Here is a 24,053-nt window from a genome sequence, read left to right on the forward strand (position 1 = left end):
CCCACAGTGACATATTTATCACTTTTAGAAACTCTTTCAGCACTGGCTACTACAAAAATAAACACTTTTTTTTTTAAACAGCTTTATTGGAGTATAATTGCTTTACAATGGTGTGTTAGTTTCTGCTTTATAACAAAGTGAATCAGCTATAAAGTTAACACTTTTTAACATGATGGTTAGGTGGTGGAAAAGGTGCTATAGTGTTCAAAATGCTTCTTTTATGGACTCTTGACAGCTTAGATGAAACCCTATAACTTAGTGGTTGAGAATGAAGCCTCTGGTGTCAGACTGCTGGGGTTCAAATCCTGGCTTCTCCACTTACTGTGTAGCTTACAGCTAGTTTTTTAATTTCAATAAGCCAGAATTTCATCTGTAAAATGGGAGTTTGATAAGCTCCAAAGACTCTGAAATTGGTGAAATATAGTGAGAACTGTTTGTGAACACTGGAGAGAGCTTCTAAATCTGGTCTATTCCCAGCCTCTATTTCCTTCATTTTAATCTTTCCACTTCACATCTCCCCCAAAACATACACATCAACACACACTCTGTTGCACAGACACACAGGCACCACACACATACACTCACTATTAGGTAAGAGCCTGCATTCTTGGAGAAAGTGATATTTAACCACTGTAAGCATGTCTGTCACCTTATTTAATAAAATAAACCTTTCTAATTTAGCACAGATTAAAACTCCTGGAAAGGAATAACTGGATCCCAGACGCTGCATCCAAAATCCCTCACCCCATAGGCTCAAAAACTTTCAATAACTCCCTTTTTTCCAAGGGGAAAAAAATGATCCACTCATTTTTTCCCCAGGAGTCCACAGACTCCAAGAGCCAGTTTAATTTGTATGCCACTGCCTAATTGTGGGAACCTTGGATTCTACCAACTCTTCCCCAATTTGCTTGAGTATAAAGAATGTAAGACCTGGTAAGGGAAGGTTCAGACTCTGTCAACACTAGGAACGGGCGAGTTGGGTTTGAAACAAGTGAATAAGGTTCATAATACACCCCCTAAGAAAGTTTCCTAAATTCTGGTCTCTGTAACCAACCACTGGGCAGCATTTACAGAGTGGACACCAGGGGGTAGCAAAATCTCACTCTCCCAGTTCTCGGCACTAATTATAAGGAAGCTGGAGAGTCTGGATGACTAGAGGGCCCATAACCCATTGATGGAAAAGAGCTCCAGCTCCCTGCCTCTAACTCTGCTGGGAAGATGGTCACTGAGGTTTGATGCCCTAGATTATGTTTGGGTGTTTTTTTTGTTTGTTTGTTTGTTTGTTGTTTGATGCTATGGGCAGAGGGATCTTCTTGCCTCCAAGAAAGATGAACATTTTCTCTCTCCTCTTTTCCAGACCCGGAGGAGTGGAGAAAGGACGGAGATTAGCGTTCTGAGGAGGTGAGAGAAGAGCCCATCACCTAGGCGACGCCGCGCCCCCCCCCCCCCCCCGCCCTTCCCCCTCCGCCCGCCTCTGTGCCAAAGACTTCCCTGAGGCTCCGGCCTCTTGGCTTCGTAGAAGCTGCATCCACGAGCAGGACGTTTTCCAAACGCCACCCCCCCGTCGCAGTGGTACTTGCCTTCACGTCCGTCTCTGGGGTCTATTTGGCTTTCCTATCTTCTCAAATGCCCACCCTTTAGAAGCGCCCCTCCCCACGCCCGCCACCTCTGCAGGGCTTCCCGGTGCCTGCTCAGAGGAGGGGCAAGACATCTCCCTGCTATGCCTAAGCCTCCCCCAGCCCTCCTGGGGGACCCTCGCCAGGGCTTCATTTCCCATCCAGACGCGGTGGAGGATGGGTGAGAATAGAACTTTCTTAACTAGCCTACCCCCTTTGTCTACTGCGTCAGACAGCCATCCCCGCTGCCAAGAGCCCTAGCGGCCCTGGGAGACTCTCTTTCGCCACCCCATAAGAAGGAAGGGTCTGGTATCCAGTACCGGATCGTGGGGCTGAACGGGGGTCTGGTGCCTTCCCTCCGCTAGCTCAGGGAGAGATAGGGGATGCGGAGGGGAAGGGGCAGCGAGGAAAGAACTCAGAAAACGTCCGCCGAAGCGCACGCCCCTGCAGGAGGATCCTGATCCCGGGACCCTGCGCGCATTCAGCCTCGACACCCACCCCCCTCCCCAGGCCTTCACCGCTCCCTAATTCCCCCACGCCTCCGCCCTCCCCAGGCCGCACAGAGGAGCCCATTGTCGGAGCCCGAAGGCTCGAGGCCCGAGGAGATGGGAGGGGAAGGAGGAAGGCGGGCAAGGCCCTGGAGAGTGGGAGGAATCCCCCGATTTTCCTGCCCTCGGCTCCACGGGAAGCGGGCAGGGGTTTTGGGGGGAGGTCTCTTCTGAGCCCCAGGTGCTGCCGAAGTCTGGCAATGGAGGGGTGAAGAGGTTCCCAGGCGAGTTAGAGTCAGAAGGCTTCCGGCCATCAAACGACTCCAGTCCTAGGCTGGGGACCTCACGGATTTCACGCACGCCCCAGCCTCTGGACTGTCCCTTGCGGAGACTAAACTGATCCCGTAGGGAGCTAGGCGGTGGCGGGAAAAGAGGGGCGTCCTCGGCGGGACGGGCCTCCGAGGGTCAGGGTCGGGGCTACCGGCTGGAGGGCGGGGAGAAGGAAGAAGAGGGTTGCGGGAGAGCTGGGCAGATCGGGTGGGGGCATAGGGGGAGCGGCCAGAGGCAAGGCGCGGGAGAGGGAGTCCCGGCTGGGGGTCCGACGCGGAGGCGGAGGCGGGCACTGAAGGGCGGGGCGGGGAGGGGCGGCCGTCTCGACCCTCCCTGGTGGGGCCCCGCGGCCTGGGAGCCCGAGCTGGCCGAGCCGCCACCGCGGCCGGAGCTGTCCCCTAGCCAGACCCGGCGAGACGCGAGCGGCGGGAGGGAGGCGGCGGCGCGCCCGGCCCCGCCCGCCCGCCCGAGCGTCGGACGCGGCCCCGAGCCGAGCCATGGTGAGTCCCGCGTCGCAACCCGGTGTCCCCTCCGCCTTCCCGCAGCCCGCTGTGGATCGCCAGCCCCTAGCTGGGTGCCTCTTGCTCCTGCTTGGAACTCTTGAGCGCTCCTGGGACTCTCCTCCCTCCCATCCCCCCTTCTTTTCTTTGATCTGTCTGTCTGCCCCGCTGTCTGGCTCTGTCCCCACTGGGTATTGCCCTCACTCCTTTCTTCATCCTCTTCTCCGCCCCTTCCCCCAACCTCCCTTAGCTCTCTCCCTCTAATCCACACACCTCCCGTCGCCCTCCTCTGTCCCGACCTGTGCCTTCCTTTGCAGGATCCTCCCTCCCCCTCCCGGTCCCAGCTCCTTACCCGCGGGAGACCCCTGCGGGATTGGGCTGCAGCGGCCCTGGCAGGGGCCCGGGCTCGGGTCATGAGAACTGACCTGCCTGGCACCACCATTTTCCACCCCAGTCCCCAGCCCGGTGAGCCGGGCCCACCCATCCGGCCCTGGGGGACCGGCCACAGCTGTGGCTGGGCTGGGGCCAGGGACCTGGCCAAAAAGGGAAATTCCCGCGGAGAAAGAGAGGCTGCCTCAGAGTGGTGGACAGAGTGGGGAGGGGGCTCACAGTGCCCGGGGGCGTGACGCTGCCAGAGGCGACACGAGATGCGGTGCGGGGGGAGAGGAGTGCCCCCGAGCTCACGCTGCAGGGAACAGAAACACTGTCCCAGAGCATTCCCGCTGCAGAGGGGAGGGGACACTGGCACAAGCTCCCTGCCGCGGGTTGGGGACCCTGGCAGCAGCAACTCAGGGCACAGGAAGCAGGAGGGCGCTATTAAGGGACGTTCATGCCAACAGGAGTGGACACTATCCTGTGAACTCTCGCTCCAAAAGTACTCTCTGAAGAGTAATTGCAGGTGTGCGCACTGCCAGGGAGAGCGCCCACTGCGGGAGGGATGGGTGGGGGGGGGGCACGGCCAAGGGGGCGCTCACCGCAGGGAACGGAGGAGGGGGAGAGGCCCTGCCAGGGAGCGCTCACCGCAGGGTGGAGGAGGGGGAGGAGCACCACCGGGGCTGCTCCTCTACAGAAGGAAGGGCACCCCCTGGCAGGGAGGCTGGAACAAGAAGAAAGAGGAACTGGGCCAGGGAGAGCTGACTCAGTCTCTCTGGTCTCCTCTTTGGTCCGGGCCGGCTGGAGGCCGGTCTCTGAGCTCCTGCCCGCCCCCTCCCACCCCAGACCCCTCCTCCCCTCCTGCCGCTGCCGTTTCCTGTGGCTGGGACTCTCACTCAGCCATGAGCTCACCGCCCCTAATGGGTTGCAGCTGCCTCGCAGCTCCAACTCTAGCTCCCCCTTGCAGGCCTCGGAGCGGACGGCTCACTCTGCCTCCCCCCCGCCCATCTCCACCCTCCCCCCACCCACGCTCCCGGCGCTGGCCGGGTCCCCGGAACACTGGGGGGTCTGTCTGCTCGCCCACACACCTTGGGGCCGGGTCTCTATGCTGACGCACTGACTGTCGGCCTCCGGAGTGGCTGCCTCGCTTCTCAGACGGTCGGGACAGGCAGGCAAAGCTCAGGCTGAGAGGACTTAAAGTGAAATATGCAGTATTGTCCTCAGGGCGAAGGCGGGGGATGGGGTGGGGGCGGGTTGCAATGGGGAGTAGAGAACTAGATAAACACTTCAGCGAGCATCCCCCTTACCCCTTAACAGCAAAGAAATCTGATAAAAGGAATTTCACAGCCACCTTGAAAGACAAATAGGTTTGCAGAGGAATAGCCTGAGGGGTGGCTGTTTAGGGTATGAGATGGAGAAAGATATCCAGCTGATGCACTTAGGGACACGAGTCTGGAGGAAGCAGGGCTGAGACTTTTGAGATAGTGGCTCCCGGTGGAGGTTGGTGGAGAGGCCCTACAGGAATCAGAAAATATTTCAGCTCCAATACATACCAGCAAGGCCTCCTCCTCCCTTCCCTACAAGTTCCTTTTGTGACTTTTTCCTCTTTCAACTGTCCCCACCCAAGTCTTTGTAACCCAATCCCACATGCTCCGGGAATGGGTGATTGCTTTAGAGCCACTCTGGGAGAGGATGAGGGGTGCTCGAAAGACTCAAGACAGATAGCCCTTCAGTCCTCCTTCTTCCCACCCAACGATCATCTCTAGCATATGATTGTTCATGGGTGGTGGCACCTCTACTTAAGATGGGGGTCTCTGTGGGAGGCCCTGAGAAGAGGGACTGGCAGGAGGGCTGTGTAAAAGGGCTCCACCCTCCAGAGCTCTCAGCCATCAGTGACTTCCCTGATGGCCCAGGGGCCCATCTCTTCCTGAGGAGGGCCTATGCAATCCTTGCAATTTACAAGAACTAGGCGCAGCCCTAATCAAAGTCCTTCACAAAAAAGTCTCCTCAGATCTCCAAAGCCAAGGTCTCAGAGTACACTGTGCACTCCGACTGGGCCAGCCCCACTCCCATCTCATTCAGCCAGCATTTCCTGTCGTCTCTCTGCACACACTCTGTACATGATGGGGCCCCTGGGGGACACAGCCAGCCTCCAAGGAGCCATGCTCGGGTGATCTCTAGGGATCTGCAGCCTGGTCTTGTCTCTCCCAGGAGCCTGAACCAGTAGAGGACTGTGTGCAGAGTACTTTGGCCGCCCTGTACCCACCTTTCGAGGCAACAGCCCCTACACTGTTGGGCCAAGTGTTCCAGGTGGTGGAGAGGACTTATCGGGAGGATGCGCTGAGGTACACGCTGGACTTCCTGGTGCCCGCCAAGCACCTGCTTGCCAAGGTCCAGCAGGAAGCCTGTGTGAGTGAATGCATCCCTGTTCTATCTCCCCTAAGAGCCACTGCCTCACCCGAGACACCAGTCAGACTGACTAATTTCCCCTCACCCAGAGACATCGCCTCCCCTGATACCGATCCCCCCAGAGGCACTTGCCATTCGCATGCTAACACATAGACACTCATCTTCCCCAAATACTGACCCCTAAGAAACATCAGCTCCCAAAGACCCTGACCCTCCAGACCCAATTCCAGACATTTCCCTCCTCATATCAATTTTTCAAGATACCAACTCCCCCAGAAATGACTCAACAGAGTCACTTCTACAGATATAAAGAACTCCTAAGAGTCTCTGGCTCCTCCAAGACAATGGCATCTGCTGACCATGTCTTTATAATGACTCAGTTCTTACCCTCCCACTCATGGAACTAGCTTCCTAGAGAAGCTTCCTACCACCAGAAAACTGGTCAGTCCCAATCCTTTCCTCTGTCACATGCACACCCCAAGATATCTCCTCCGGCTCCCCTGGGGTTATAACCCACCAGGCATAAGGCCACTCCTGCCTAGGGTAGCCCCATTCTAACTGCCCCCTCCTGCTGGTTTCATCAGCAGACGCCTGAGCACAGCCTGCCACCTCTCTCCCCAGGCCCAGTACAGCGGTTTCCTCTTCTTCCACGAGGGCTGGCCCCTCTGCCTGCACGAGCAGGTAGTGGTGCAGCTAGCAGCACTCCCCTGGCAGCTGCTGCGCCCAGGAGACTTCTACCTGCAAGTGGTGCCCTCAGCAGCCCAAGCGCCCCGCCTGGCACTCAAGTGCCTGGCCCCAGGGGGTGGGCGAGTGCAGGAACTGCCTGTGCCCAATGAGGCTTGTGCTTACCTGTTCACACCTGAGTGGCTACAAGGCGTCAATAAGGACAGGCCAACAGGTCGCCTCAGCACCTGCCTTCTGTCCGCACCCTCTGGGATTCAGCGACTGCCCTGGGCCGAGCTCATCTGCCCTCGATTTGTACACAAAGGGGGCCTCATGGTTGGACATCGGCCAAGCACACTACCCCCAGAAGTGCCCTCCGGACCCCCAGGGCTCCCCAGCCCTCCACTCCCCGAGGAGGCCCTGGGCACTCGGAGTCCCGGCGATGGGCACAATGCCCCTGCTGAAGGACCTGAGGGCGAGTACGTGGAGCTGCTGGAGGTGACGCTGCCTGTGAGGGGGAGCCCCACGGATGCTGACGGCTCCTCGGGCCTCTCCAGGACCCGGACGGTACCCACCCGCAAGGGTGCTGGGGGGAAGGGCCGGCATCGGAGACACCGGGCGTGGATGCACCAGAAGGGCCTGGGGCCTCGGGACCAGGATGGAGCCCGCCCGCCCGGTGAGGGGAGCAGCGCTGGAGCCTCCCCTGGGTCTCCCCCGGGAGCCGAGGCTGAGGCTCTCCCTGAGGCAGCAGCCCTGGAAGTATCTGAGCCCCCAGCAGAGGCGCTGGGGGAAGCCTCTGAGTTTTGCCCCCTGAGGCCAGGGGAGGTCGGAGGAGGAGCAGGCCAGGGGGCTGAAGGGCCCCCCGGTACCCCTCGGAGAGCAGGCAAAGGAAACAGGAGAAAGAAGCGAGCTGCAGGCAGAGGGGCTCTTAACCGAGGAGGAGACAGTGCCCCACTGAGCCCTGGGGACAAGGAAGAGACCAGCCACCAGGAAGCCCTTGTCAGTCTGCCCCCCCCAAGTGAACACGAGCTTCCAGGATGCGGCCCAGTTAAGGAGGAGCATGAAGGCTCGGGGAAGCCAGACCCTGAGCCGAGAGAGGAGCTCAAACCAGCAGACGAAAAAGAGCCTCGGCCCCCAGAAGCCTGTGGGCCTGTAGAAGAGAGGGCCAGAGAAAGAGAGCAGGAGGGGCCGAGGCTGGTGCGCGTGGCAGGTGAGATGACACCGAGGCCAGTGGGACAATGGCCAGGGTAGGTGCGGCCTAGGGGACGGGGCTGCAGGAAGAGCGGAGGTGAGGGTGGGAGCAGAGTAGCCAGACCTGTCCTCACTTCAGGCCCATAGCTCTGCCTGTGCCTGCAGGGCCCAGCAATCCGGAAGGGCTCCTGTCTGACCCCCTGGCACCATCCCCAGAGACTGTGCAGGAAGTGAAAGGGGACAGCATCCCGGAAGAGGCCACTCCAGTCTCCAGCTCTGATGACCCTGGTGTAGCTTGGGACTTAATGTCGTCTGGATGTCTCGTCCTGACTGGTCAGTGGGCAGCAGTGGCTGAAGGGAAAGGGGTCGAGGAAGGAGAAGCCTCCTGGGTGGGCTGGGGAGGGAGGCAGGGTGGATGGGAGGTAGGCAAGGCCTGCCCCCAGCCGGGACCATTTTGTGTCTTCAGGAGGGGTGGATCAGAGTGGGCGAGCTCTGCTGACCATTACCCCACCGTGCCCTCCTGAGGAGCCTCCACCCTCCCAAGACGTGCTGAGCGCTGCTCTTCATTACCTCCACTCACTGCTCAGGTAACTGAGGCCCAGGCTGGCAGCTTGCACACTAACCTCCTGGGTTGTGAGGACCCTGCTCTCCTCTCTCCTCAAGACATTGACCTCTAGGATACCTACTTCTTCAACCCTCAGATTTTCAAGTCATTGCTCTCTGACCTTACCGACCCCTGACTTGCAGCATATCTTCATCAATCCTCAAAATCAACACTGCTGACTTTCAGTATCCTGAGACAAAACCTAGTTTATCAGAACCTTGATTAACTCATTCAACAACTCTTTCTTGAGCACCAGAGCCTATTAGGCAGTATGCTAGGTGCTGGCATTGAAGTCATACCCTTCCAGAGCACAGAATTCCTAACTTTTTAATCCCTGATCCCATGACCCAGTAGCCACGCGAATATAGAATCCTAATTGCTAGGTCACTACCTCTTGGACACATGTCCGAGACTTTGACACTTTGCCCATCGCCAGGAACTAACTTTTCCTGAGGATGAGTAACATTCACACACACACACACACACACACACACACACACACACACACACACACACACACAGCCTCCTTGGATCTTCTGCCCCCACAGGCCTGACTTACAGGTACTGGGGCTGTCAGTCCTGCTGGACCTTCGCAAGGCACCCGCACTGCCTCCAGCACTCATTCCTGTCCTGAGTCAACTTCAGGTAAGCAACCCCTTGAGACAAGTACTTCTTCTGGGTCCTGACTCTTCCCTAGTGGTCATTCCAGGCCACCCCGTTGCTCACAATTTAGGGTTATTCTTCTCTGCCTTCAGGACTCAGGAGACCCTCCCCTCATTCAGCAGCTGCTGCTTCTCACTCATGATGACCCTCCAACTGAACTCCATGGACTTCAGGTTTGAGCCCCTCACTCCCACCTAGTCCCCATCAGTAGTGGAGAGAAAAGAAGAGGCTGGCTGGAGCCCCAGGCCAGTCCCTGAATCCCTAGGTGCCTAGGCCAGAAACCCCCTGCCTTCACATGTCTACAGGGTGCTGAGTTGCTGTCAGAGAGTGATCTGAAAAGAGTGGCCAAGCCAGAGGAGCTGCAGTGGGACTTGGGAGGTCACAGGGACCCCTCTCCCAGCCACTGGGTAGAGACACACAAGGTAAGCTTCACCTCCCCCACTCAGGACACTGGGAGCCAGGAGTGACCCAGCAGAGGACATTCTAGGAGAGAGAGGACAGATCTGAGATATGACCAAGGGGTTGAGGAGAAGTGGTTTCCCTTCCATTTAGTTCAATAAATATTTATGGTTCACAATTCAACAAGTGTTTATGAGCAAATTCAATTCAACAAGTATTTATGAGCAAAAGACTGTGCATGTGCCCTGGGCTACTGGAGAGATGGGACGAGTATGTTAAATAAATTCTCTTTTTCCTTCTAGTTTTGAGATATAATTGAACAAGCACTGAACAAGTTTGAGGTGTACAACATAATGATTTGACTTACATACAACCATGAGGTGGTTACCACTAGTTTAGTGAACAGCCATCATCTCCTATAGATACAAAATTAAAGAAATAGGAAAAAAATTTTTTTCCTTGTGATGGGAACTCTTAGGATTTACTCTTAACAACTTTCATATATAACATACAGCAGAGTTAATTATATTAGTATTTATCATGTTGTACATCACATCCCTAGTGCTTACCTGTCTTATAACTGGAAATTTGACTATCTTCATCCAATTCCCCCTCCCTCTCATCTCCTGCCTCTGGTAACCACAAATCTGATCTCTTTTTCTATGAGTTTGTTTTGTTTATTTGTTTTTGAGGTATAATTGACCTACCACACTATGTTAGTTCTTGGTACACAACATAGTGATTCAATATTTCTATGCATTTCTCCATAATGTCTAGTTGTCATCTGTCACCATACAAAGATATCACGTAATTATTGACTCTATTCCCCACATTGTACATTTTATACCCGTCGCTCATTTATTTTGCAACTGGAAGTTTGTATGCCTTGATCTCCCTTACCTATTTCTCTCCTCTCCTCACCCCCCTCCCCTCTGGCAACCATCCGTTTGCTCTCTGTATCTATAACTCTACTTCTGTTTTGTTATGTTTGTTCACTTGTTTTTAAGATTCCACATATAAGTGAAATCATACAGTATTTGTCTTTCTCTGACTTATTTCACTTAGCATAATACCCTCTAGTCCATCCATGTTGTCACAAATGACAAGATTTCATTCTTTTTTTATGGCTGAGTAATATTCCATTGTATGTATATACCACATATTCTTTAGCCATTCATCTATTGATGGGAACTTAAGTTGCTTCCGTATCTTGGCTATTGTAGATAATGCTGCAATTAACACAGAGGTGCATATATCTTTTCTAATTAGTGTTTTCACTTTCTTGGGATAAAGACCCAGGAGTGGAATTGCTGGATTGTATGGTAGTTCTATTTTTAATTTTTTGAGGAATATCCATACTGTTGTCCATAGTGGCTGCACCAATTTACATTCCCACCAACAGTGCATGAGGGTTCCCTTTTCTGCACATCCTCACCTACACTTGTTATTCTGACAGGTGTGAGGTGATATCTCATTGCTGTTTTCATTTGCATTTTCCTGATGATTAGTAATGCTGAGCATCTTTTCATGTGCCTGTTGGCCATCTGTATGTCTTCTTTGGAAAAATGTTTATTCAGATCCTTGGCCCATTTTTTAATTGGGTTGTTTATTTTTTTGATGTTGAGTTGTGTGAGTTCTTTGTATATTTTGGATATTAACCCCTTATAAGATATATCATTTGCAAATATCTTTTCCCATTCAGTAGGCAGTCTTTTCATTTTGTTGATGGTTCCTTCGCTGTGCAAAAGCATTTTAGTTATACGTAGTCCCATTTGCTTATTTTTGCTTTTGTTTCCCTTGCATAAAGAGAAGTATCAAAAAACATATTACTAAGACAGATGTCAAACAGTGTATTGCCTATGTTTTCTTCTAGAAGTTTTATGCTTTCAGGTCTTACATTCAAGTCTTTAATCCATTTAGAATTTATCTTTGTGCATGGTGTGAAAGAGTAGTCCAGTTTGATTCTTTTGCATGTAGCTGTCCAGTATTCCCAATACCATTTATTGCCGAGGTGGTCTTTTCCCATTGTATATTCTTGCCTCCTTTGTCATAGATTAATTGACCATATGTGTGTGGATTCATTTCTGGGTTCCCTATTCTGTTCCACTGATCTATGTGTCTGTTTTTGTGCCAGTATCATACTGTTTTGATTACTGTAGCTTTGTAGTATAGTTTGAAATCAGGGAGCATGATACCTCCCTTGACTTTGTTCTTTGTCAAGATTGTTTTGGCTATTCAGGGTCTTTTGTATTTCCATACAAATTTTAGAATTATTTGTTCTAGTTCTGTGAAAACTGCCATTGATATTTTGATAGGGATTGCCTTGAATCTGTAATTGTCTTGGGTAGTATGGACATTTTAACAATAATAATTCTTCCAATCCATGAGTACGGTATATCTTTCCATCTGTTTGTGTCATCTTCAATTTCTTTCATCACTGTGTTATAGTTTTCCAAGTACAGGTCTTTTACCTCCTTAGTTACGTTTATTCCTAGGTATTTTATTCTTTTTGATGCAATTGTAAATGGAATTGTTTTCTTAATTTCTCTTTCTGATAGTCCAGTATTAGTGTATAAAAATGCAACAGATTTCTATATATTGATTTTGTATCCTGCAACTTTACTGAATTCATTGGTGAGATCTAGTAGTTTTTTGGTGGTGTCTCTAGGATTTTTTATGTATAGTATCATATCATCTGCAAACAGTAACCATTTTACTTCTTCCTTTTCAATTTGGATGCCTTTTATTTCTTTTTCTTCTCTGATTGCTGTGGCTAGGCCTTCCAAAACTATGTTGAATCAAAGTGGTGAGAGTGGGCATCCTTGTCTTATTCCTGATCTTAAAGGAAATGCTTTCAGCTTTTCATCATTGAGTATAATGTTAGCTGTGGGTTTGTCGTAAGTGACCTTTATTATGTTGAGGTATGTTCCCTCTTTACCCACCTTGTTGAGAGTTTTTATCATAAGTGGATGCTGAATATTGTGAAAAGTTTTCTCCACATCTATCAAGATGATCACGTGATTTTTATCCTACATTTTGTTAACATGGTCTATCACGTTGATCAGTTTGCAGATGTTGAACCATCCTTGCATATCTGGAATAAATTCCATTTGATCATGCTGTATGATTCTTTTAATATACTGTTGGATTTGGTTTGCTGGTATTTTGTTGAGTGTTTTTGCATCTATGTTTATCAGTGATATTGGCCTGTAATTTTCTCTTTTTGCGATTCTTAATATGACATTAAACAGCATATCATTTTTGGTGGATGATAAGTCAGAAACAACTGGAGAAGAGTGCAAAATAGTATCACTGGGGTTCTAGAAAGAGCGGAGAGTCAGAGAGGCTGGTTCTGGTTCCATGTGACCTTGAGCAAGCTAATGTACCTTACTTCCGGAGATGGTGCCTTTCTGTACCTGCTCCCTGCACCAGCATTCCAGCCTCAAGATCATTGCCCTCACAGTCCAGCAATTGTGACATAATCTCTGATTCTATGAATCTAAATTCTGTGAGTATTCAAGAAAAGAGGTATGAGCATGATCTGAGCCAAGTATTAAAGGGGGTCTGTAACATGGTCTCTAAGCTGTGGATCAAAGGGGAAGTGCATCTGAAGAGGCAGAGAAGAGGGTTTTATAGGGTCAAGGGCCAGTGCAGATGAGGGAAAGGAGATTCATGTTTACTAAGCTGTAAAATGTGCCAGGCCCATGAGAGCTGCTTACCTAGCATCATCTCTTTAAACCTTTAAATCCAGTGTGTCTTATCATGACTTTACAGTTGAGGAAACTGATGTTCAGGAAGGTTTCTGGACCTGCCTAAGGTCATACAATTAGTAAGCGACAAAGTCAGGAACTGAACCCAGCATTGCCCCCATAAAAGTCTCTGGGGTTGCCCCCCCTCCACCCTAGGGCTTAGGCCCCTTATCCTGAACTCTGTCCCTGGACTCCATTCCTGTGTGTTTGTCTCAGGAAGTGGAAAGGTTGTGCCGCCTGTGCCGAGGTGTGCTGGGCTCTGTACGGCGAGCCATTGAGGAGCTAGAGAGAGCAGCAGAGCCAGAGGGAGAGGTAGGAAATGAGATGGGACAAAAGGGGATGAGGTGGGGATGGGTCTGGGTTGAGCTGAGGACCTCCTGGTGGAACCCCAACTGTCAACTTCTCCCCGCCCCTCAGGAGGCGGCAGGAATGCCTGAGCCCCTACAGAAGGTACTGGCAGATCCCCGGCTGATGGAGCTGCAGAGGGATGGGGGAGCCATCCTGATGAGGCTGCGCTCCACCCACAGCAGCAAGTACGAGGGATGGGTGTGTGGGTGCAGGTGGACATGGAGGATGGAGACACAGCAGAGGGCTGCCAATTCACCTTAGCTGCCAGATAATTCTTACTAAGCATGTATCTGGACAAGATATGCTTCACCACTTATCTCATAACTCTCACAACATCCCTAGGTGCTAGTTATGATTATCAATGGGGATTTGGAGGATTAGAAATGTTTAATGTCTTGGCCAAGGTTGGTCAGTAAATGGAAGAGTAAGGATTCAGATCCAGGCCCATACTCTCACCCAGGATGCTGTGCCACCCCTCACGCTGGGATGCAAGGATGGGATGGGGTTGCGGGGGAGGCTTGACAAAGGCAGTGGTTCATTCTGCCCCCCTCCCTACCCAGGCTGGAGGGCCCAGGCCCAGCTACACTGTATCAGGAGGTGGACGAAGCCATTCACCAGCTCGTGCGCCTTTCCAACCTACATGTGCAACAGCAGGAGCAGCGGCAACGCTTGCACCGACTTCAGCAGGTGAGCCAGGACCTCCTCCCCCATGCTTCTTAACTCCACCTGGGGGCCTGGCCTCCAGCACCCTTTCCCACTGATACTTACAGTTGATGGTGTTCTCCTAACCTGGCTTGGTCGAACGGCCCTCCCTCTCTCCTCATCTCCCCTGGAAGTTGATCATGGTCAGTGTGAGATTCAACAAGAGGGAGATAGCATCTCAGCACCCGCAAAGAAGAGAAGCCAGATCTCGCCCTCCCACTGTTGATGTTTGATCAAGGATCCTTAGAGATTGTGAGAGATGCTTAGGTGCCCTAGGGGATTCTGGGAAGAGCCGATTGACTCTGAGTGCCTACCTCCTTAGCTTAAAAGCAACAAATGTCTATTGATACCAGCTCCCTCCACCTGTTATGCAATGTCATCCCCAAACCTGAGGATGGAAAGGTCCCACCTCCCTCCACCTTGGAAGGAGAGGACAATGGAAACTGCTAAAGACCTTGGAAACCAAGGCCTCTTTGTGGGAAAGATTCAGGAATAAAGCTGGCTTCTCTGAGCCTTGATTCTTTTCTCCTGGGGTTAAGAACTCCATAGGGATTTGCTCTCCACCCTACCTTGTGGGGTAGCAGGGGCACTGAAATCTGATTGCTCCTCCATAGCTCCTAAGTGTGGTGAGTGAACACCTCATGGACCTGCATGTGGCCTTAGGGGAAAGATCATCTCAGGGTCAGTGGTAAAGGAGGGTGGGGGCAGGGCTCTCTGTTCCTGAGATTTCTGCATATTATTTAGCTTCCTCCATCCCAGCATCCAAAGGTTTGTATCTCCTACTGTTTGTTTGTTTGCTTATTAGCTGTTTTCCTCCTGTGTAAAAACTATTAGCGCACAGGATTTGGAGTCTAAAGTGTTCAGCTTGAGTTCTTCTCTGCTAGGAGTGAGATATTGGACAAGTCTGGAAGCATCTCTGAGTTCCCAAGTCCTCATCTGCAGAATGGGGGTGATAGTAAGGCTTACCTCACAAGGGTGTTCGGGTGATTAAATGATTTCAGCAAAGCACTGTAAAAGTGTTTATTGTTGGCACGGGTTATTGGGAACATTCTCAAACTTCCCGTCCTCAGGCTGTCTCGCCCCAGATTCCAACCTTTCTTCAGAGGGAAGAATTACCATCCCTTTTTGGTCAGATATCCCAGAACCAACACGAGAGTACCTAGAGCCCCATAATAGGCAACTGGAGCTACACACACACACACACACACACACACACACACACACGCCTGGGTTGTATCTCCAAGCCTGGTCCCTGTCACTAGGCTCTATGAATGTGAAATTTCTCCTGGCCCTCGTGCCTCTGGCTCACACCAATTTTATCTATTTCACCCGGAGGCATAGCCCTGGAACCCTGGCATGCGTCTCTCAGTGCTTCCTCCAGCCCAGCCTCCCCTTCAACTGGTGCTTTACAAAGACGGCTTACTCACTTTACTTGACGCTTGCGGAAACTAGCACCATTCCCTGTTATCATTTCCACTTTACAGCTGAGATGAAATGGTTTCCCCCAAGGTTCTACAGGGTGGGGCGGTGGGGTCAGAGCTGGATCTCAGCTTTCCTTTCCACTGCACGGCCCCTTCTCTCTCATGGCCCCGCTCTCCCACCCTGTCTGCCCCAGGTGCTGCAGTGGCTCTCGGGCCCGGGGGAGGAGCAGCTGGTGAGCTTTGCTGTGCCCGGGGACTCCCTGTCTGCCCTGCAGGAGACAGAGCTACGATTCCGGGCTTTCAGTGCTGAGGTTCAGGTGAGAAGGGGGAGAGGGGCAGGTGAGAGGAAACACGTGGGGAGGGAAGGGGAGACTGACTGGACTGAGGGCCAGGTCTGAGAGCAGCCTCCCTTCTCCAGGAGCGCCTGGCTCAGGCGAGGGAGGCCCTGGCCCTGGAGGAGGACCCTGCCTCCCAGAAGGTTCTGGATATCTTTGAACAGCGCCTGGAGCAGGTTGAGAGTGGCCTCCACCGGGCTCTGCGGCTACAGCGCTTCTTCCAGCAGGTATGTGCTGAGCCTCTTCCTTCTATGCCCACCACTGCCTTTCTTCTGCCTGGAGAAGCTGATCGGGCAGTTGTTAGAAGCAGGGACTTAGGAGGCCGTCTCCTGGGCTTTGACTCTTGGCTCTGCCGCCTACTTGATGAATGACCTGGGACAGGATACTAAACCTGAGTGTGCCTCGTGGCACCTCCCTTACAGGGCTGAGTGAGGATTACGTAAGCAGTATGTAACAGGTACTTAGTACAGAGTCTGCCACTTGTAAATTCTGTGTAAGTATCGGCCATCCTTTCATCTAGGCCCCGCTGTCTCCATACCAGCTCAGAGTGACACGCTAGGCCGTGATGCTGGGACAGTGAGGGGAGGTGTTCTAAGAGGACTGGGGTGTGGTGGGCCTTGGGAAGCCACCAGCGAAGGAGGACAGGAGCTGTCACCGGGCAGCGTGTGGGAGGGGCACAGGACCTCACTCCTTCCCCTCGCCACTCCCCACCCCTTTGGCCTTGTAGGCACATGAATGGGTGGACGAAGGTTCCACGAGGCTAGCAGGAGCTGGGCCGGGGCGGGAAGCAGTGCTGGCAGCCCTGGCCCTGCGGCGCACCCCGGAGCCCAGCGCCGGCACCTTCCAGGAGATGCGGGCCCTGGCCCTGGACCTGGGCAGCCCGGCGGCCCTGCGAGAGTGGGGCCGCTGCCGGGCCCGCTGCCAAGAGCTGGAGAAGAGGGTTCAGCAACAGCTGGGAGCGGAGGCGAGTCCACGGGGCCACCGGCGACGACGGGCAGACAGTGCCAGCAGCGGAGGGGCCCAGCGGGGCTCCCACAGCCCCTCACCCAGCCTCCGTTCCCTGCTGCTCCCCAGCAGTCCCGGGCCGCGGGCAGCCCCGTCCCACTGCTCCCTGGCCCCCTGTGGGGAGGACTGTGAGGAGGAGGGTCCCGAGCTGGCTCCGGAAGCAGAGGGCAGACCGCCGAGGACCGTGCTGATCCGAGGCCTGGAGGTCACCAGTACGGAGGTGGTAGACAGGACGTGCTCACCCCGGGAACACGTGCTGCTGGGCCGGGCCGGGGGCCCAGAAGGGCCCTGGGGAGTAGGCACCCCCCGGATGGAGCGCAAGAGAAGCATCAGGTGAGAGCCCAGCCCAGCTGGTGCCCGAGAGGCAGGCCCAGCTGGCCCGCAGGAAAAGAATATGATACTGTTGGCATGCTCCTCCCATGCCACAACCTCCCCTGTCACTCCTCGTTGTACCTGCAGCGCCCAGCAGCGTCTGGTGTCTGAGCTGATTGCCTGTGAGCAGGAGTACGTGGCCACCTTGAGTGAGCCAGTGCCACCCGCTGGGCCTGAGCTGACCCCTGAATTGCGGGGCACCTGGGCCGCGGCCCTGAGTGCCCGGGAGAGGCTCCGCAGTTTCCACCGGACACACTTTCTGCGGGAGCTTCAGGGCTGCACCACCCACCCCCTGCGCATTGGGGCCTGCTTCCTTCGCCATGTGAGTCAGCCTCTGAAACTCCTTCCAGGGCTTCTCCCTTCATACGTCCCAGCCCCATCTGCTTGTCCCTCCTTCTCAGTATCGGCCCCCCGACCCCACCCACCACCAGAACGTGTGGCCCCAAACACCGGCGCCTACTGCTGTTTGCTGGGCTCCTGGATCCACTCAGCTCATGTGTCCCTAACGTCCAGTGCCGCCTGGCCTTCGCTCTCTCCACGGGAGCCTGTCACTCCCCAGGCAGACTGAGTGTCCCCTGGTGGCCTGTCCCTCCTTCGGGCTCTACAGGATGCGGAGGAGGAAAGGGAGAGGCTTGTCTGCAGGGCCTCACTGGAGATGACTTACCGCTTCCCTACCGGCACAGGGGGACCAGTTCAGCCTTTACGCCCAGTACGTGAAGCACCGGCACAAACTGGAGAATGGTCTGGCTGCCCTCAGTCCCCCAACCAAGGTAACTTTTTCTCCAACCCTCATGAGAAGGGGAGGGGCCAGGAAGACCTAAAATCCACCCAACCTCAAAATCTCTCAGGGAAGAAAAGCTTTCCTGGATGTACCCAGGAACGTCACCTACCAATAGTCTCCCAGAATTGCTGAGGGTGGGACGAGCACTGGACTGGGAGCCAGGTGAACCCGGGTTCTTATCCAGCCCACCTGAGGACTTTGGGCAATAGTCTTGATTCCTCTGGGCCGCTGTTTCTTCATCCAGTAAATGGTGGCAGTATTCACTATAGCTAACTAAGAGAGTGCTCTGAGGGTCAAAAGGCCTCACATCAAAAGATGTGAAAGTGATTTCAAAAGTTAAAAGCCAGAGAATATAAGGGATTACTTGTATTCCTCTTCCACTCTCCTTCAAGATATAGAGGACAGCTGAATCTCCTGCAGCCCTCCTGCCTCCTTTCTTCCTGGGGGAAGGTTTTTTGCCTTACCTTTGGGTGTATCTGGGCTTGACCTACCCCTAAAAACCCGGAGTACCACGCATCTTCCCCGAAGGGCTCAGACCCGAACAGCTCCAGCCCCTCCCCTCATTCCTATCTGTTTCCACCCCAAACTAGGGCACAATGGAGGGGGGCCCTCATCTGCCCCGGGCCCTGCAGCAGCCCCTGGAGCAGCTGGCCAGGTATGGGCGGCTCCTGGAGGAGCTCCTAAGGGAAGCTGGGCCTGAACCAAGTTCTGAGCGCCAGGCCCTTGGGGCTGCCATGCAACTGCTCCGGGAACAAGAGACCCGTGGCAAAGACCTGCTGGCTGTGGAGGCGGTGCGTGGCTGCGAGGTGAGGCCATGGCTCCAGACGCTCCAGCTCGGGCTGCCTAACCTTGTAGCCTCAGAAGCAGTGTGGGCTGGTGACCGGAAAACTAGACTCAAGGTCAGAGGGCTCCAGGCTGTAATTTCTAACCAGCTGGATAGCTTTGGTCTAGTCACTGAACTTCACTGGGGCTCAATTTCCTCGTCTATAAATAAAGAAGCTATGTCCTGCCCGACATCCTGTGACCCTATATGTGCCTGTGCTTTCCTATTCCTTTCCTAATTCTTATCTCTATCTACCCTGCACTTCATCATGTATCTCAACATTCAACATATACCTTATTCTCCTCTCCTTAGTCTCTTTCCAGTCCTGAGGTTCCAGAACAGGTTGGAAACCTACCTCCTCTAGGATAGACCTCTTTTCCCTTCAGTTCTTTGCTGATTTGATTCTCTTCCTGGGGCAAAATGGTGCTTTGGTCCCCAACATGCAAAGGCTTACCCATTGGAGGCTATAAACCCTACTGTGTGATGTACCTTCTATCTTCAGAGGCAGGGCTGTGCTGCTGGGCCAGGTGTGCTGTGCATGGTGACCAGTGGATGGATTCTAGGCCAAGGGCTTCCCTGATTTCCTGACTCTGCCTGAGAACCAGTGCATTCGGCCCCTGGCCCTATAAATCCCATTTTTACTCCCTGTATAATATATACAAAGGGCTCCAGGGCCAATGACCTTTCCTTTTGCTTTCCCCAGATAGATCTGAAGGAGCAGGGACAACTCCTGCACCGGGACCCTTTCACAGTCATCTGTGGCCGGAAAAAGTGCCTTCGCCACGTCTTTCTCTTTGAGCATCTCCTCCTGTTCAGCAAGCTCAAGGGCCCTGAGGGGGGGTCAGAGACCTTTGTTTATAAGCAGGCCTTTAAGGTACAATGCCTGGGGGGTGGGGTGGGGGTGGGAAACCATGGGGATGGGACAGGAAGTCATGCTCTTCTTGGGAACGCAGGATGTTCTGGAAATTCAATCCCAACCCAGGTTCAGAATCTGTATCATCTAGAAAAGGCTTTGGCCTGTAATCAAACATCAGGTTAGGGTGTCGAGGTGACAGAAGTCCCTGTCATTGGTCCACTCCATGGGGTTCTCCTTATTCATGCAGGAGATTCATGAGGCATTCCAAACCAGAAGCGGGGAGGACCTTTCCCATTAAGAACACACATGCTTTCTGAGTTAGGGATGGTCCCTGGGGGAGGAAGAGAAAGGACACTATAAATATCGCTTAACTTGACGGAACTGAAGAACCCAAGAGGAGGGAGGCCTTGCTTTAGGGAAACAGCCTTGATATCCAGATAAACATCAATAGCGGCCTAGTCCCAGATCAGGCGTTACGGCATGACTCTTAATAGTTTCTGACTTTGTCCCCCTACACTAGTTCCAGCAGAGTCCCGTATAGAGAAAAAAGCCTCAGTTTGGAATAACATAGCCATGAGTTTGAACTCTTTCTCCAATAAGCTATGATAAGCCCTTGGACAAGTTGCTTTGTGTGTCTGGGCACCCCCCCTTCTGTAAATCGTGCTTGTTATGAAGACTAAATGCAGAGCACTTGGCGCATGGTAGGTGTTGAGCAAACATTTACTAAGCATCTACCAGATGCCAGGCTAAGTGTAGTGCTTTTCCACGTGGTACCATCTAGCCAGAATGCACTCCATCTTCACCCACTCTCCTCCGCTTTTTCTCAGACTGCTGACATGGGGCTAACAGAAAACATCGGGGACAGTGGGCTCTGCTTTGAGCTGTGGTTTCGGCGGCGGCGTGCACGAGAGGCGTACACTCTGCAAGCAGCCTCACCAGAGATCAAACTCAAGTGGACAAGTTCTATTGCCCAGCTGCTGTGGAGACAGGCGGCCCACAACAAGGGTACCAGGCAGAGCCGGGAGAGGGTGTGCTTGGGATCAAGGTTATGGCAGGTTAGCTGGAGAGTGTGGAGACTGCCCAGGGGAAAGAGGATGTAGGATGGAGAATGACGTATGAGAAGATTGAAGATCTGACATGAGAGAGATTGCTGACATAGAACTTAATCTAAGGTGCACCAAAAGGAAAGAGGAAGCTAGCAAATTTCAGGGAGGCAAGCGCAAATGGCTGGGCAAAAGAGAGTGAGAGCTTGCTCACCGGACCTGCCTTCCAGAACTTAATTGCGGTGTTACCAGGACTAGTTTGTTTGTTTTGTTTTGGGGGGTCTTTTGCTAGTTTTTGTTTTTGGTTTTTGATTCTCTGAACCTCATTCCACTCATCTGAAAAATGGAAAGTAACATCTACATCTCGGTATGATAGGAAGGATTAAATAAGGTGATATATATGGAAGCACTTGATAAACTGTAAAGGTATGTAAAAACGTGAGTTTTGCCCTTAATGCCCAAGATAAAGGGAAGAAGGTATTAGAAGAGAAGCTGGGAAGCCGGAATGACAAGTGGGCAGGATGCAGCATATAGGAGAGAAGAGACAGATGTCTGAGGGGGAAGTCGAGGACCACGATCACCATCCATGTCGTAACAGTCAACAGGAAGAGTGACAAGAGATACCAGAGGAATAAGAGGGAGGAACGAGAGTTGGGAAGGAGCAAAGAGGTTGGTAACAGGGTCTCTGTTCCCTAGAGCTCCGAGTGCAGCAGATGGTCTCCATGGGCATTGGGAATAAACCCTTCCTGGACATCAAGGCCCTTGGGGAGCGGACGCTGAGTGCCCTGCTCACTGGAAGAGGTGAGGGCCAGAGTGCTGGGGGGCGGGGGTGGCCTCCAGCAGTCAAGACCTTGAGAGCGAAAGCACAGTGAGGAGGCATGGTGGAAAATGAGGAAAGGTCATGAGTGGATATGTCTCCCCAGAAACTGTGGGACTGACTGGGAGGCCCTCTATGAGCTGAGGGCCATTTCAGGGAGCCAGGAGGGCTTTCCCACGCCAGCACCCCACCCCTCCACCCCCCACTCTCTGCAGCCGCCCGCACCCGGGCCTCGGTGGCCGTGTCATCTTTTGAGCATGCCGGCCCCTCCCTTCCCGGTCTTTCCCCGGGAGCCTGTTCCCTGCCTGCCCGCGTCGAGGAGGAGGCCTGGGATCTGGACGTCAAGCAAATTTCCCTGGGTGAGGCACCTCTCAAGGGGTGGCTCCCAACAGCTGGGTCATCATGGTGAAGTTCAGGCTGCTTGCTGCGGAGCAATTCCTTTCTCTAGCCAAGGGGCCCAGCTGCCATGACAACTATGTACAGCTTCCCCATTGCTAAAAGAGCCTTCCATCTGGTTGCTAGGGTAATGCTTACAGCAGCCTGTTGCTAAGAAGCACTTCCTCTGTACCTCTCTCTCTCTAGCTCTCCTTGGGTTTCTATGGAAACTGCTTCAGCTTCCTGTTGTACCCTCCTGGTTCACCACGGCAATCCTTATAGTTTCCTGTCGCTTCCTCTCTGGTTGCTCTAATGATGCTGCTGACAGTTTCCTGCCTCTTGGTAGGGGGGTTCTCTTGCAACTGGATTGCTATGGTGACTTACAGCTTCCTGTTGCTCTGGAGCTTTTTCTTCCCTGATGGAGCAGCTTGGTTACTTAAGGTAATCTAGAGGGGTTCTATACCCTGCTCTCACCCTAGCTTCCCCTCCAGCCCCAGAAACACTTGCCTCTTCTGGAGATGTGTCCCCAGGACCAAGAAACAGCCCCAGCCTGCAACGCCCACACCCTGGGAGCAGCACTCCCATCTTGGCCAGTGGAGGGATCTTAGGGCTATCCCGACAGGTAGGTCCTTGCAATAGGGCTGAGAACGGGGTAGTCTCTTCGCTCACTTTCTGGGTGGGCTCTTCTGATCATTCAACCCATGAGGGGCAGGGGGACCAGTGAGCCTGTGCTCCCAGCAAGGCTACAGGTTGGATGGATGTATTGTCCAGTCTGCCTTTCTCCTCTTCCCCAGGCTTGGTTGAGAGGGCTCAAGGTCAGAAGTGAATCTTTAATAAGGAGTGGAGGGCAGGAGTGATAGAAAGGGGAGAATTCCAACAGCCTGGACTTGGATTATATCAGCAAAATTCAGGAACGCTGGGGAGGAAAGAGGGGTGAACTAATTGACAGGCTTGGGAGAGAGAGAAAGGTTATATAACCTCTCTATATAAGAGGTCGTTTCTTATCCTTTAAATTCACCGCAGTTTCTCTTCCCTCAGAGTCATGCCCGAGCTCTGAGTGACCCCACCACACCTCTGTGACTGGGTGAGTTGGTACCCGCTTTCTACCACATCCTACAGCCTTCCCTCTTCCCTTCCCCAGCTGCTTGGGAGTCAGCTTCTTCTCTCTCCCAACCCATCTTCCCTCTTCTTTCCTGGCATCTAGAGAAGATCCAGAACTTGGCTACAGCCCCTCCTCTCAGCACGCTTTGGGCTGGGATGCTGGGGGGACATAGTGGAGGACTGGAAGAGCATTGAATTCCTTCCCTCTGCTTCTTGGACAGAAAGAAGGTCAAAGGACCAGTGTGTTTCCCTGCTACTGCTGTCTCTAGCTCTCCCCAGCCAGGTGCCTTCCTGCAGGAACCAAAGTGTCCACACTTGCTTGCCTTCATACCCTGGAGGTGGGGAAATTATCCCTCGTCCAGTCCTTCCCCATCCGGGGCCACTGCATACTCCCAAGACACCGCTCCGTGTCAGCCCTTCCCCGACAGCCTGTGTTCGCCCCTTCGTCCTGCCCCCTGACTCTCCTTGAGAAGACTCATCTCTGCCAGTTCCTGGTGACTCCATTCTGGGGTGTCATAGGAAACGGAGCTATGCAAACCATTATAGAAGGGTGGGCTAGGGAACTGCAAACTTTATATATGTAATAACTGTTATTTTAATACTATTGTTATATTAAATATATTTACTCACACTTTGTCTCCGAAGAGCTAGAGCAGACCTCAGGGTTGGGGTGATACCACTAACTTGAGCACTTCCGCTCACCCAACCATTAACTAGAACACAGAAGATAAAACCAAGGCTGCAAGGTACCCTGTACCCTTTACTGGGCCAAAGCTGGGCCCGTGCCTGGGTGAATGTGCGCCCTCCCAGAGGAGTGGCCCCCAGAGGCTCAATGCACCCTTTGAAGTTCCTGCTCTCATGCTGCACCCACTTCTTGAGGCTGAGCTGGTTACAGTCAAGCTGGGGTCCAGCACCATTCAGCTGTTCTCAAAATGAGGTCCTCAGATCACAGTACATGAGAACCCCCTAGGCTACTTGTTAAATGCTCGTTCCTGGGCCCCACCCCTGTGCTACTTAAGCCAAAGCCTGAGGGTAAAGCCCAAGTTTCTTACCAAGCTCTTTGGGTGATAAAAAGTGCCTGAAGAGATGA

At 53.0% G+C, this 24,053-nt stretch overlaps 1 protein-coding gene across 5 annotated transcripts; it reads left to right on the forward strand.

Moving 5' to 3' along the window:
• The first annotated feature begins 1,202 nt into the window (after positions 1 to 1,202).
• Positions 1,203 to 23,594, forward strand: ARHGEF40 (Rho guanine nucleotide exchange factor 40). 5 transcript variants are annotated; one of them, XM_036841818.1, is made up of 25 exons: positions 1,203 to 1,230; positions 1,358 to 1,401; positions 5,518 to 5,715; positions 6,337 to 7,588; positions 7,735 to 7,902; positions 8,036 to 8,156; positions 8,722 to 8,818; positions 8,929 to 9,009; positions 9,142 to 9,258; positions 13,201 to 13,296; positions 13,402 to 13,517; positions 13,893 to 14,019; positions 15,650 to 15,772; positions 15,874 to 16,017; positions 16,518 to 17,128; positions 17,255 to 17,489; positions 17,851 to 17,937; positions 18,539 to 18,754; positions 19,475 to 19,645; positions 20,455 to 20,632; positions 21,367 to 21,471; positions 21,703 to 21,846; positions 22,354 to 22,484; positions 22,901 to 22,946; positions 23,067 to 23,594. In XM_036841818.1, exons 4-24 carry the CDS (start codon positions 6,712 to 6,714, stop codon positions 22,940 to 22,942), a joined length of 3,987 nt encoding a protein of 1,328 aa, XP_036697713.1. In that variant the 5' UTR covers positions 1,203 to 1,230; positions 1,358 to 1,401; positions 5,518 to 5,715; positions 6,337 to 6,711; the 3' UTR covers positions 22,943 to 22,946; positions 23,067 to 23,594. The 5 variants fall into 5 exon arrangements, with proteins under 5 accessions (XP_036697713.1, XP_036697709.1, XP_036697710.1 ...); XM_036841814.1 differs by lacking the exons at positions 1,203 to 1,230; positions 1,358 to 1,401 and adding an exon at positions 2,753 to 2,934; XM_036841815.1 differs by lacking the exons at positions 1,203 to 1,230; positions 1,358 to 1,401 and adding an exon at positions 2,753 to 2,934 and having other exon boundaries at positions 23,185 to 23,594.
• The last annotated feature ends 459 nt before the right edge of the window (positions 23,595 to 24,053 follow it).

Source organism: Balaenoptera musculus, chromosome 2 (genome assembly GCF_009873245.2).
Source record: "Balaenoptera musculus isolate JJ_BM4_2016_0621 chromosome 2, mBalMus1.pri.v3, whole genome shotgun sequence".
Taxonomy (NCBI): domain Eukaryota; kingdom Metazoa; phylum Chordata; class Mammalia; order Artiodactyla; family Balaenopteridae; genus Balaenoptera; species Balaenoptera musculus.